Source organism: Zea mays, chromosome 5, assembly GCF_902167145.1.
Source record: "Zea mays cultivar B73 chromosome 5, Zm-B73-REFERENCE-NAM-5.0, whole genome shotgun sequence".
NCBI classification, from domain to species: domain Eukaryota; kingdom Viridiplantae; phylum Streptophyta; class Magnoliopsida; order Poales; family Poaceae; genus Zea; species Zea mays.
In genome coordinates, this window is record NC_050100.1 from 34,383,872 (window position 1) to 34,396,643 (window position 12,772).

The window sequence follows — 12,772 nt, forward strand, 5'->3', positions numbered from 1 at the left end:
CCAGGCAACCACCAGCTCGATCTCCTCGCTGTGAGCCTTGCCAACCTCCAGCCTGCTCTCCTCGCAGACATGCGAGGATCTTGGCCGGCCCAGCTCTGCAAACCCGCCCCTCTCGCGTCGAGCTCCGCGTTTCCCCACCCGCCATCCCGCCCTTCGTGTTTCCCTGCCCACTCTACCTCTCGCCTATCGTGCCGCCCGCCATCCGCTTCTATCGCAAGGGAACCGAGGATCTCGACGGATCCACCCACCATCCTGCCCGCGTTTCCCCGCAAAACAAATACCCCTAGCACCCCTCCACACCGGCGGCCTTGCTGGGTCCTACTCCTCCTCGGCTGTGCCTGCTGGGGTGGCAGCGGCAGGAACTAGGTAAGGGGAGGGAAGGGGATGTATGAGGTAGAGCAGAACCGTAGTGGTGACGCCGTCACACACGGATCTGGACCACCAGATCTCGTAGCTATGGGATTGCAAGTTCATGCAGGCAGTGGAGGTCAAGGCGCTATGCGAGCAGGCATAGGCGATCCTCATCGAGGAGTGGAACGTACAGCCCGTGCGTTGCCCCGTCACTATGTGTGGTGACATCCACGGCCAGTTCTACAACCTCATCGAGCTCTTCCGCATCGGCAGGGAAGCGTCTAACACCAACTACCACTTTTGTATAGATAGAAATTAAGTATCCAGTGTGATCTCTGATTCTTTGAATTATACCTTGAGATCTCTGATTCTCTGATGCATATATAGAAGATTGGTTATGATGATTCAACAACTGAATTCTTTTCTGGTGGGGATATAGCTGAGTAAAAAAATAGATTATAGAATAGTTGAGCATTGAGGCAAGTTTACTATCTCTGTTTAGTTTGTGGGTGACTTTGTTAACGGGAAACATGCATATCTTTCTAGCGCACTTTCCCTTCATGTGATTGATCCGTGAATCTGTACATAACATGTGTGGCAATTTTAGTTCAATTTAACCAATAAACATAGATAGTAAACTTGGCTGAGACTGATCAAACCCGTGCAAAAGTTATGTGATAGTCCCTTCTCGGTTTTCTTGTGTCCAGCTTGGTGTCTAATGAACCATGCCATGCTTAATAAATCCATTTGTGTCTTACCAGTAGAACGAGCGACATTGAATATTTTGTAATTTTCCTGGTTTTCATATTACATCTGCGGTTCCACACACATGATGTTTTGTTCATTTGTATCTTATTTATCTTTTTATTTAAGATTTTTTATCCTTCAAGTACCTTAGAAGGCTGCAATTATTTTGTAGATACTTCATGTACACAGTAAAGGATTTGGAAGAGTGGTCAGAAAATCATGATTCCTTTCGCCACGAGCAGAATTTGGTTCAGTGGACCGAGACAAAACGGCCATGTGTTGAAGCCTTTTTTCATCGTGGTTGTGAGTCTATTGAATGCTTTAATGCTCAAATTATCATGTGTCAGTTTAGCTTTTAGCTCCAATTGTTTTTGTTCTTCGTGAAGCTATGTCTGTTTCTCCACCATAAGAAACATATGTTACTGCTGGAATGCTTTTGAAGGATGTTGTCTATACAGCTGTCGATCATGTTTATTATGAACTTTTGAACTACCTCAGTTTTAATGAATGGTAATTTACTAAGTTTGTGACTTCATGAGTTCTTAATGAAAACGATATCTGTCTTTGTAGAGCTGTCTATAGATGTTCTTACATGTTTGCAATTTGCGTGCTAGCTGTGTTGAGCATATTGATTAAGCTTGGCATCCGAGCTCCCCTTCGTTTCACCCTGGTCCTCTGCTTGGCATCCGAGCTCACACCGCAGGTGAACACAGAGTCACGTTTGTGGCGTGTGTTTGTTTCAGCATTTCGGTGGGTCCACGGGGTACGACCACGACGACGGTGGCGGCCGGGAAGCGTTGGACTCCGTCTTCGCCGACATTGTTGGCGCAGAGGCTGCCATTGTGCGCCCGCAGGTCCCACCTCCGCACACAACACAATCTCGTTTTTTATGGTTACAGTACTGTGTAACCGAGCTCCTCTCCTCTTTGATGAATCAATCAACTAATTGCTCCACTGCTGCCAGTTCTTCTCCGGTACCCACGCCATTGCCTGTGCGTTGTTTGCGCTTCTGAGGCCTGGGCATGAGGTAGGGATAGGATGAACTGAATGAACTATTCTTGGCAGTGACATTTGAGAGTTGAGACTGATTAATGTTGGATTCCTGCAGCTCCTGGCAGTCGCTGGGCCCCCGTACGACACTTTGGAGGAGGTGATTGGGATCAGGGGGTCGGCCAATGTAGGGTCACTCAAGGATTTCGGAGTGACGTACCGAGAAGTTCCGGTGCGTCAATTTCTCTCTTCACTACCCTGTAGTGCCTACTGTGTGTCGCCATGTGCTGTAGCCTGTGGAAGTGTGGATGGTTACTGATGAGACTAAAGTTATAGCTTGTAGCAGATGGTGGCCTTGATTGGGATGCTCTTGCTTGCTCCATCAGGCCGGAAACTGGGTGTGCCTTCATACAGAGATCGTGTGGATATTCGTGGCGCAAGAGCTTAAGTGTAGCAGATATTCACAAAGCTATAGGTTTGATCAAGGCAAGATTGTTGTGTTTTGTGACCATCAACCTTCTGTATCTATAGTAGCTTTTCTCTGTGGTGACAATTTTTTTCTGGTTTTGATATCATTGCAGATGCAAAATCCAAACTGCATGGTGATGGTTGATAATTGCTATGGTGAATTTGTTGAGATATCGGAACCTGCAATGGTGGTATGTCCATGATTTTCACTTCCTCCTGAAGACGATTCCTTTTTCATCTCGTGTTTCATGGCAGGGAGCAGACTTGATTGCTGGAAGTTTGATAAAGAATCCAGGTGGAACTATTGCGCCTTGTGGTGGTTATGTTGCTGGGAAGGAGCATTTAGTCGAAGCAGCTGCAGCCCGTCTATCTGCACCTGGCCTTGGGGTGGAATTTGGGTCAACACCTGGCCATGTTATGCGTGCGCTGTTTCAAGGCCTGTTTCTTGGTCCGCAAATGGTTGGAGAAGCAGTAAAAGTAGGTTTGCTAACTGCAAATGGGTGGAGATACAATGCATGCACTTGATGATATAATATGATCCACAGGGAGGTTTGCTCATTGCGGAAGTCATGTCAGCCAAGGGATACAAAGTTGAACCACTTCCGAGGGTTCCTCGTCATGATATTGTGCAGGTGAAATCTAGCCTTAGATAACTAGCTAGCACGTGTACATAAACACAAGCATGACATTGTAAGGCCCTGTTTATTTCCTTACAGGATTATATAATCTAGCTTATGGATCAACTTATTTAAGCCGACTAGATTGAGATGACAATAACAAAAGGTATGTCTCTAACTCATAGCATATGCCATATCTATTTTTGCCATGGTGATAAAATAATTATAAAATAATGATCAATAATGTGTCTTCGTTGTTGCAACAGGACCATTCCTATTTTTAATGGATAATTTAAACTACTTCCACACATGCTTGTAGGCCATTCAGTTAGTCCCCATTTTGGTTTCTCTGATGCTGCAGATTTTCTGACACAATGATGCTAACTGTTCTTGGTGATCAGTCACGTGCATTATATGTTTCTCATAACATACTTCTGAATACTATTTTTTTAACTGCAGCGAAAATTGGAGTAGATCCCTCAGGATGTGTCGAACTAGCAAAGCATGTCAGATTGAACAACCCTAACCTTGTGTTGTCTGGTTTGATGATAATTGGGATGCTTGATTACTCCTCAACTCCGAAGAATTTCAAGGTAATGTATAACTCTGGGTTATAGAAGTTCTATCGAAGTGGCAATATGGCATGTATATGTGCACTAACGTGTATTATGTATGTTAAATTCATAGGCACTAGCCAACTGTCGGGAAGATGTGTGCAAGGAGCTTGGAATACCGGAAGAGCAGCTCGAACTATTTGTGGACATGTCATCTGACTTTGAACAAACAGTAAGGGAAATACTGTGATATATGAGTGTTGAAGAGGCATGGTAGGCTGATAGCTACGTTAATATAGACATACATTGTTTTCTATGTGCCTGCAGATTGAAATGGGAAGCACAAATGTAAGAGTTGGGTCAACCATATTTGGTGCAAGAGAATACCCAAAGAACTAGGGGGTGCTTATAAATTCGTGTCATCCATGACAGTTCCAAATTTGATGATATGTCATATATGTGAAATTGTGTGCCCAATCCTCCTTAGCTGAAAAAAGTGCACTGCCTGTAGCGGTGACCTCCGCATGCAGCACGTCAAGGAGAAGCTATCCCTCGGCCACAACTCGCTACTACAGGTGCAACCGCTCTTCCTCCTCCCTTTAGTTTTTGCCTTGTAACTTTAATTCGGTCGTCGCCCCCGCTCAATTCCATCTCATATGAATATCTGATTGGGTTTAGTTCATGGATGCTGCGCTATTTTCCCTTCCTTACAATTGCACTTGTGCCTTTTTGGCCCAAGATCTTTCCTGGTTGCTGGTCTTCTTGTGTTCTGTTTCCTGTCATTGATTGCAATTTGGAATGTAGATGGATGGCCTCATAGTTGAGCTGAACCATGCTTCTTGCTATGATATGATCTAAGGTTCTGTGATTACATTGGGAAGCAACTGGGAAGCCTTTAGAAGCAGAGGTAAATGGATTCAATCAGCTCCACTACTGTTTGGTTGTTTCCTCGTTTCTGACAAACATTTGTAATATATGTAGCTTCCCTCCCCTTGTTCTGTTTACAGCTCCAACAAACTTGAGGCCTAACAATTTGAAGTAAATGTAAGTCCCATTTGGTAGTCCTAGCAGGCAATGGCATGTTTGTTGTTTTAGAATTATTTTCCAATAAATTATTGTATGTTACTCTGCATAACCTGCATATATTACAAATGTTTGGGATCTTTTCCTTCCAGTAACCGTCGTAGACGTATGCATTGTCCTCGTATTATGATTTCATACCCAGTGTTATCCCTTTGATTGCAGTGTTATTATAGGTCTACCTTCAGCCAATTGACTCTAGATAAATTATGATTATAGTATACCCTTATTATATAAATATTGATAGTCCACCTAGAAGACCATAAAAATGTCAACAAATAAAACATAATGGAGTAGTTGGCACTGTTTTTTTGACCCAATTTGTTTATATCTGATTTTTGTTGTTTGTGTTTTACGGTTCATATTTGCACAAAGAATCATTATGCACCTATGTTGTGGAGCCAAATCAAAATTTGCTTGATGACAACTATTAGAAGCAGCACCCCTACCTGCTCACAGTCAAAATCATGTCTTACCTAATGTTATGGTCACTTTTAATATAGCTTGAGTAAGCTCATTTCTGAAACGCCTACCATAAAAAAGTAGTATTATTCAATCAAATCAAGCATTCAACCAATCAGATATAGGTACACAAGAATATCTTTTTTGCACATCTATGGTCTATTTTTGATATTCTGAATATATTTTGAAAATAAAACATTGGTTACGTACTGAAATGGTCATTGAAAAAGAGAAACTACCCTTACCTAAGTTGTATTTTGCCTAAGCTATATTTTGCCATCAGAGGGATTCCTCTTGTGCACATATATAGAAGATGCTTTTTGCTAGGGTTTATGTAATGTTGTTGTGTTTTGCTTCTTGGTGATTTCAATCCTGGCTATTAAGTTTTAGTTAACATTTGGAAATTGCAGGTTCAGAGCAGTCCATATGTGTTGATAACATTTATAGCTTGGAGCATATCTGAGGGGTGAGTTTTGACCATAAGACATTTCATTTCATTTTGTTTCTGTATTGTGCTATTGAGTTCTAACCTAGCAGTACACAATATAATTTGTCTAGTCATCTTAAGAAAAAGGTAAACCATGTCTTTGTTAGTGATTGATTACTCTTATACCTATTCATTGCCATTTAAATATATACAGTTTTATGGAGCTAGCTCATATCATAACAGTATACAACTGTTTTAGCAATATCAGAGTGGATAGTCTGCTAGAAATGAATTGAGTTCATCAGATGGAAACTATTCTCAAATCTTAATGCATTTGCATGTCGATATTCAGATGAAAAGAGTACTAACATCCATTGGTACACATCTCCAATTATTATGCAACCTAAAAATAAAAAATATCAATGTCTAAATAGGCATAATTATTTCATGTTGTGTGATCTCTTTCTAAGACTTATATTTTCATCTGAACTACAATATATGATATTTATCATCATTTTTTTCTAGATCCATCTTTCATCCCATCCACTCTCTGAAAATCTAAGCTTGAATGCCCAGTACTAAATTTTGCATTATGGAAGCAGTTTGAACAAAGAACAATGTCTATCACTTTGTGTGTTCCACCAGTAAAAATAAGACAACTTGTTAGTCTGATTATATGCTTCTTTGATTAAGAGGGCTATGTTCAAACAAAACATTCCAGTAAACTGGACAAATTATCTTGAACTGGAAGAAGCCTTTCAAAAATACACATCCTTTTTCTACAGTTCAATAACTCACAACTTCAATTCTGGATGCAAGTGTTTATTATTATATACTCTGATGATTCAGACCTGAAAATGTTTGCAGTTGCGAAGAGAATATCAAATAAAATACTTGTCGAGCTTAAGTTTCTTCATCAAATCATTTTTGGGAGGCTTCGAAAGGTAATTATATGTAAATGTTGTGCTTTTTCAATGGATGATGCATATTTCTGTTATGGTTTTTCTAGACTTCAGTTAATCATTTCATCCGAGTCATTTAAAAGAATAGTAAAATGTGTGATAGGATCATGATTGATATTTGTAGAGAATATGTTCTTATATTTAATGATTCCTTGTATGTGGATCATGAATACATAATTGACTTGACCTAAATGACATTTTTAGTAACTTGTATTATTCATGCCTTCAGACTAAGGCACATATAATAAAAATATATCTGCAAGTCACTAGGATCTGTTGGCATAACACACAATTCCTGTTGTGGAGTAGCCTGTTCAGCTTGTTCATCCTCAGATATCTCATCTTCAAACAATAATTTCTGATCCTTATCTTTCAATCCACTGTCATCCTTATGAGTTGCATTTAATATAGCTAAACACTTTCAAATTTCATCAATCACAAGGTACTGATATTGACAACAAAATAGATAATCGCTTAAATTAACTCCTCAAATGAGGCAAACTTGCTACATGTATACAACCAGTTCATGAAGAAAACATTATTCATAAATAGACAGTCACATTCTAAAAGCTGAAGAGCTATGCATTACAATGTCAACGTACAGCAGCATGTTGATCAGTTGCCACCCTCTTAGATTTTGGTTGTAGCTCAAACGAAACTAGAGAAACATTACAAATAGCGAGGTCTATTTATGGTGGGGTGATTGGGCTTGGGCTTCATCGTTGGTGAGAGCTAGCGTGCATCGCCATGCTGTTGTAGTCTGCGTTGTAGATCAGCCCTGCCTCGGTGTCCTTGCCTTGATCAGTCGTCCACCTCGCCTTTGTAGAATATTTTTATTATAAGCTTTAGTGACTCTACAAATCTATGAGGTTTTGCAGTTGACAGCATCAACCTTATTATAGTAATAGCCTGATAATCAGATGAATTATATGTTGAGGGTTGACCATGTCACGTGTTCTGCTAGCTAGCGGAAAGCCACCGACATTATACTCAGCCTCACCGGTCATATCTGCCATTGAGCCACAGCTAAACTCCTCATCGATGGCTGATTCATTGAAGAGGTGGGGAGGGACATCATTTAATGAATGTAAAACATATATTTACACTTCATATTCTTTCCCTCTTTGGTTGATATCTGCCTTATGTGCCATGTAGTCATTAGCTGAATTGTATGTGATCAATGGTCAATACGAAAAGGCACTTTCTCTTTATGCTGAAGTAAGTACATCCTAAAGTTGTATTTGTAGGCACATATCAAAATATACATTTTTATTGTCAAATTCTTTCTAATTAAACCCATTTGGTTCAGCTCCTGAAGCCAGAAGTATTCGAGTTTATTGAGAAATACAACATGTATGATGCTATTCATGATAAGGTATCAAAATGGAGGAGTCCAATTTAGCTGCTAATACAAAGTTACATTCTACAGTGGTACGTTTTAGAAAAAGCATTCCATATCCTTGACTTAAACACTTTTTTTTAATATTCTTCAGATTGTCAATCTTATGATAGTGGACAATAAAAGAACAGTTCACCTACGGACCCAACATCGTGATATCATTCTCCCATATGAAGTTGTGGAGCAGCTGTTGCATACCAGTAAAAAATGTGACAAGAGATATTTGTTACACCTGTATTTGCATGCTTTATTTGAGATAGATATACACGCTGGAAAGGATTTTCATGATATGCAGGTATCTTTTCTGCCTTCCATTGTCATGTCCATTTCCCCAATTATTTTTTACATCTACTTTGTGTTTTGACAATAACTTGCAAGTCAAAACTGTTTGCATTATAGGTGGAGCTTTATGCAGACTACGAGACAAGGATGCTACTACCCTTCCTTCTAACCAGTCAGCATTACAGGCTTGACAAGGTCATAGTTTCCCCAAAGAATCACATCATAAAATTTTCTATTTAGTTAATCATAGGCTTGATAATTTGTTATTGTTATTCAGGCATATGAAATCTTTGCACAAAAAGAACTTGTAAGGGAGCAAGTTTTGTCCTTGGTCGAATGGGCAATGCTAAGGAAGCTCTGTCGACAATTATAAACAAACTGGAAGACATGCAGGAGGTTCTAACTTGCCTACCAATTATATTACCATTTCTGAGACATGTTGTTCTATATTAGCCAACTTGATATATGGGATTGAACAGTAACATGCATCTTGAATATGCATACAGGCTGTTGAATTTGTTACGGAACAGCATGATGATGAACTGTGGGAGGAACTGATTAGACAATGCCTCCAGAAGCCTGAAATGGTAACTGAAATAAATGATGCTTAATCTTGCTTAGACTGAGGCATCTTCTGTTTCTTAGTTCAATTTCTATGTCTGTTGGGCAGGTAGGGAATCTATTGGAACATACAGTTGGCAATCTTGATCCTCTGTACATTGTCAGTTTGGTTCCTGATGGCTTAGAAATACCTCGGTATGTTCCATCAAAATTTATCATAAAAGAACTGAGCTACAGAATTTCTTGCATGACTGAAACCTTGGCAAATATACTCAAAACGATCTGCCATGATTCTTAATCCAACCATTTCATCCCCTGGTTGAGTGTTCACTCATGCTTTTGATAGGTTGCAGGATCGTCTTGTGAAAATTGTGACGGATTACCGGACAGAAACTTCATTGTGAAATGGATGCAACGATATACTTAAGGTTTACTTTCTTTCGTATACTGTGCTGCTCCATGCCTCAACCATCTCGAATTTTGGACATTTTCATCCGAAACTTGCTTTGTTCAAGCTGACTGTGTTAACCTTTTGGTTAAATACTACCACGAGGCTCGGCGTGGGGTATACATGGTAAGCATGGACGAGGAGGTACACGGAAACAGAGCTGACGATGGATCATCGCGGGGACACGAGAGATCATCTAGCGTCCGGGCTCTAGATATCAAGTCCAGAACAAGATGTGGTGCCCGGTGTTGTTTGTGCTTCGATCCTTTGCCTATCCAGGACATATCTGTCATCGTGTTCTACTGCTGCCATGCGTATCATCTGTCTTGCCTTGAAGGTGGCTTAGACTCGATGAGATCAAACAGTGGTCAGGATAGTGACGGAGGCATGTACGATGAGGATGGTTCCCCATCAGGCCAGTCTCGCATGCGCTGTGTCTTGTGCACTACTGCTGCTTCATAATTTTATACCGTGTTGGGTAGTACACACTACCTTGTGTTGTGTTGTAAGTTTTGAGCCATGTAATTATTGTGTTCTTTTCGCGTGTTACACATACTTACAATAGTGTAATTCTTTTGAGGGAGGCCATGTCCTCGGCAAGAAGAGTTCTGTGTAAATTTGATGAACCAGCATGAGCAAAGTTGTGCCGCATTTCCATCTTTTTTTAATGCCACGTTTGCCAGATAATCAAAAGTTTATTGACATTACATGATGCAGAACTGTTCATGTAGAATGTGCCTGTCTATATATACACTGTTCTATTTGGGACTAATATATACACTGTTCTATTTGGGACTAGGGCATGGTAGAATTCCCCAGTTTCTTCTCACTTCCTCCAGGTCTTCATGAAAGTGCTTCTCGCAATATACAGAAAACAGATCACATATTTTGCCGTCACTATAGAATTCAAATTTTGGATTTGAAATGGAAAGGAAAGAAATAGGATAATAGAAAAAGAAAAGAAAAGAAAAGAAAATAATAAGAAAGAAACCCTGCCTGGGCCGATTATCCCCATTCCGGCCCACCTCCCTTGTACAACCGCGCGGCCCATCCTCACGCTACACGTGTTGTCATCGTGGCCCAGCCTAGCAACCGCGCAAGCCCGCGTGTCCGCAAATCAGCTCGCGCCCTGACCACTTGGGACCACTTGACAGCCGACCGCGCGCTCAATGCCTGGTAGGGCTCATCTGTCATCCCTCTCCTCCTCCCCTTCAACCGAAGACCGGTTCTGATGCCTGCATGCTCGGAGCTCGTGGCTGCGAATCCTCCGGACCCGTAACAACCTGGGTGGCCTGCCAGGACCCACTAATTAATTTTATTGCCTTTTAGGCTGCCTCCAACATGCGGCAGCTAAAAGAAGCAGGCATTCAACATGTTGGCTGACGTAGATGTTTTAGCTGTCCATCTATAATATAACACTTTTCAATGGTATAGCAAAAATAGCTTGCCTCATGCTCACTGATAAGAATGGCCCACCAATTTGCATCAGAGATGCCTGCTCAGTTCCTGCCCAGCCATAATAGCTTTTCTCTCACCTGCCATGGAATTTGGCTGCTCTGTTTGGCTACTCTGTTGGATGGAAGATGCATGGTGCTACAGTGAATATGAGTAGCCATAATAGCTTTGCATACCCTTTTAGCTGCTCCATTGGAGGCAGCCTTAGGTTCGTAGTATCGTTAGGACGAGCATCTTACTATAACAATATAAGACACATTTTGTATATATAACACACATGCATATATAAGATATCGATATATTATATGTCTCCGTTGCAACGCACGAGCACTAACCTATAAAAGTATAACACACATTTGTACATAGTTTATCGTGGTTTTATACGTTCCCGTTGCAACGCACGGGCACTCTCCTAGTTACCATGATAAGTTGATAGCAAATCAACAATATTATGCAATAATGCGTCAAATAAAATAAGTTAGGAAGTAAATCATGATTTTAGTTATGTCTATTTTCATTTTTTTAAATATAATATTTTTGGGTTTAGTTCTAAGAATGGTTAGAGGATTTGGGCTTGACCCAAATAATAATTACTATAAATCTCAATGGCCCACTCAAACAAGCATGATATGGTGGTGGCTTTAATACCACCTTGTTATTCTAGGTGAAGTAAGGTCAACTTAAAATAGTTGAGTTGTCTCCACCTGATTGAAGCTATTGAGGAGATGGAAAGGTAGAAAACACGCGAGCTTGCTCGTCTCTCCTCGTTGGGCCGGGCGGGGCAATGGATTGCCCGTGGGTGCACGACAAACGCGTGAATGGTCTGGCGATTTCTCGCTTTCGACCTTGTGGGTGTGCAGTTTTCTTTTGCTACTTGATATTTTTGCATGCATGGAGAAAGTTATGCTGGCTTATTTTCATAAGCAATTATTTTGCATTAATTGCGATTGATCTAATTGATTGATTATGAGTAATCATGTTAGTGTTGTGATTATGCGGCTAATTAATTGTCTCATGTGTATATAATGGAGACGAGGCGTCGTCCTCGGAACAGACAAAAAAAACTCTTCGTTCGCAAGTGTTGTGGTGCCTTCATCTTCCCCATCTTGTCGTCGACGCGTCGTCGGGGTTTAGAGAGCAGGATCTCCGAAGCCTACACCCCCTCGTATCCCTACACGGGGTAGTAGGGACCATATTAGGTTTTTTAGAAGCGTCGTTGTGAGTGCTCGCTGATCGTCTGCTTCCTCTACGCCGACATCGTGGTTCTCGCCGATCTGCTTTGTCTACTCTTGCACTATTCTAGCACCGACAACCCCACTATAAAAATGTATATACTTTCTCTATCTCTCATTCTTGTATTCCTTCAATCACTAGCACTAGATTATGAACTGCTAGTGAGTTATACATATACGAAACATGATGTTGTTTCTCTTATTATTGTCAGAATCAATTTGTTCATCGCTAAATTGCTTTTATTTCCAATAATCAAAAACCTGATAAGCATTTAGTGATGGGCAAATACTTTGATGCGATAAAACTGGATAAGTTCACCGGTGTGAACTTCAAGAGATGGCAGACGAGAGCCCAGCTGTGGCTCTCGATTGTTGAGTTTGGGATCCAAATTCTGAAGAAGATGATCAAATTAGAGATAATCACCTCATTGTAATCCTTTCACACTACCTCTCACATCTGACAAAGAGGTGCTTGAGTTTACTACGGTCATGACGATTTTTGTCGGATGCATTCTTAGTGTTGTCTCTGACCAGGTATGTGATGTTTATATGAACATCAAGAGTGTTGTTGAACTGTGGGAGACACCCGAACACAAGTTCTCTACCTTAGACGCTGGGCACGAGCTGTATGTGATGGAGTAGTACCATGACTTAGAATGGTTGATGTCGGCGTTTCGGACCCGCGAGGTCCGTAACCCGACCAGTGAATTTGTTGTTGCGTGCCCCTGCCCAGATGG

The 12,772-nt window shown here is 40.9% G+C and overlaps 1 protein-coding gene and 1 pseudogene across 1 annotated transcript; both read left to right on the forward strand.

Annotated features, from left to right (window-relative positions):
* The first annotated feature begins 565 nt into the window (after window positions 1-565).
* Window positions 566-3,209, forward strand: LOC103626205 (uncharacterized protein YnbB). The gene is made up of 9 exons (XM_020537967.1): window positions 566-653; window positions 1,225-1,286; window positions 1,842-1,952; window positions 2,063-2,125; window positions 2,207-2,320; window positions 2,425-2,574; window positions 2,670-2,747; window positions 2,812-3,033; window positions 3,102-3,209. The coding sequence occupies exons 1-9, from the start codon at window positions 566-568 to the stop codon at window positions 3,207-3,209; spliced, it is 996 nt and encodes a 331-aa protein (XP_020393556.1).
* A 4,939-nt stretch (window positions 3,210-8,148) lies between these two features.
* On the forward strand, window positions 8,149-9,198 carry LOC103645614 (vacuolar protein sorting-associated protein 41 homolog; annotated as a pseudogene).
* The last annotated feature ends 3,574 nt before the right edge of the window (window positions 9,199-12,772 follow it).

Coding starts and splice junctions, on each gene's coding strand:
- LOC103626205 (XM_020537967.1), top strand. CDS start 566: ATGTGTGGTGACATCCACGGCCAGTTCTACAACCTCATCGAGCTCTTC. Junction 1,287..1,841: donor GTAGATACTTCATGTACACA/GTAAAGGATTTG, acceptor TGTTTGTTTCAG/CATTTCGGTGGGTCCACGGG. Junction 2,748..2,811: donor TATCGGAACCTGCAATGGTG/GTATGTCCATGA, acceptor GTTTCATGGCAG/GGAGCAGACTTGATTGCTGG.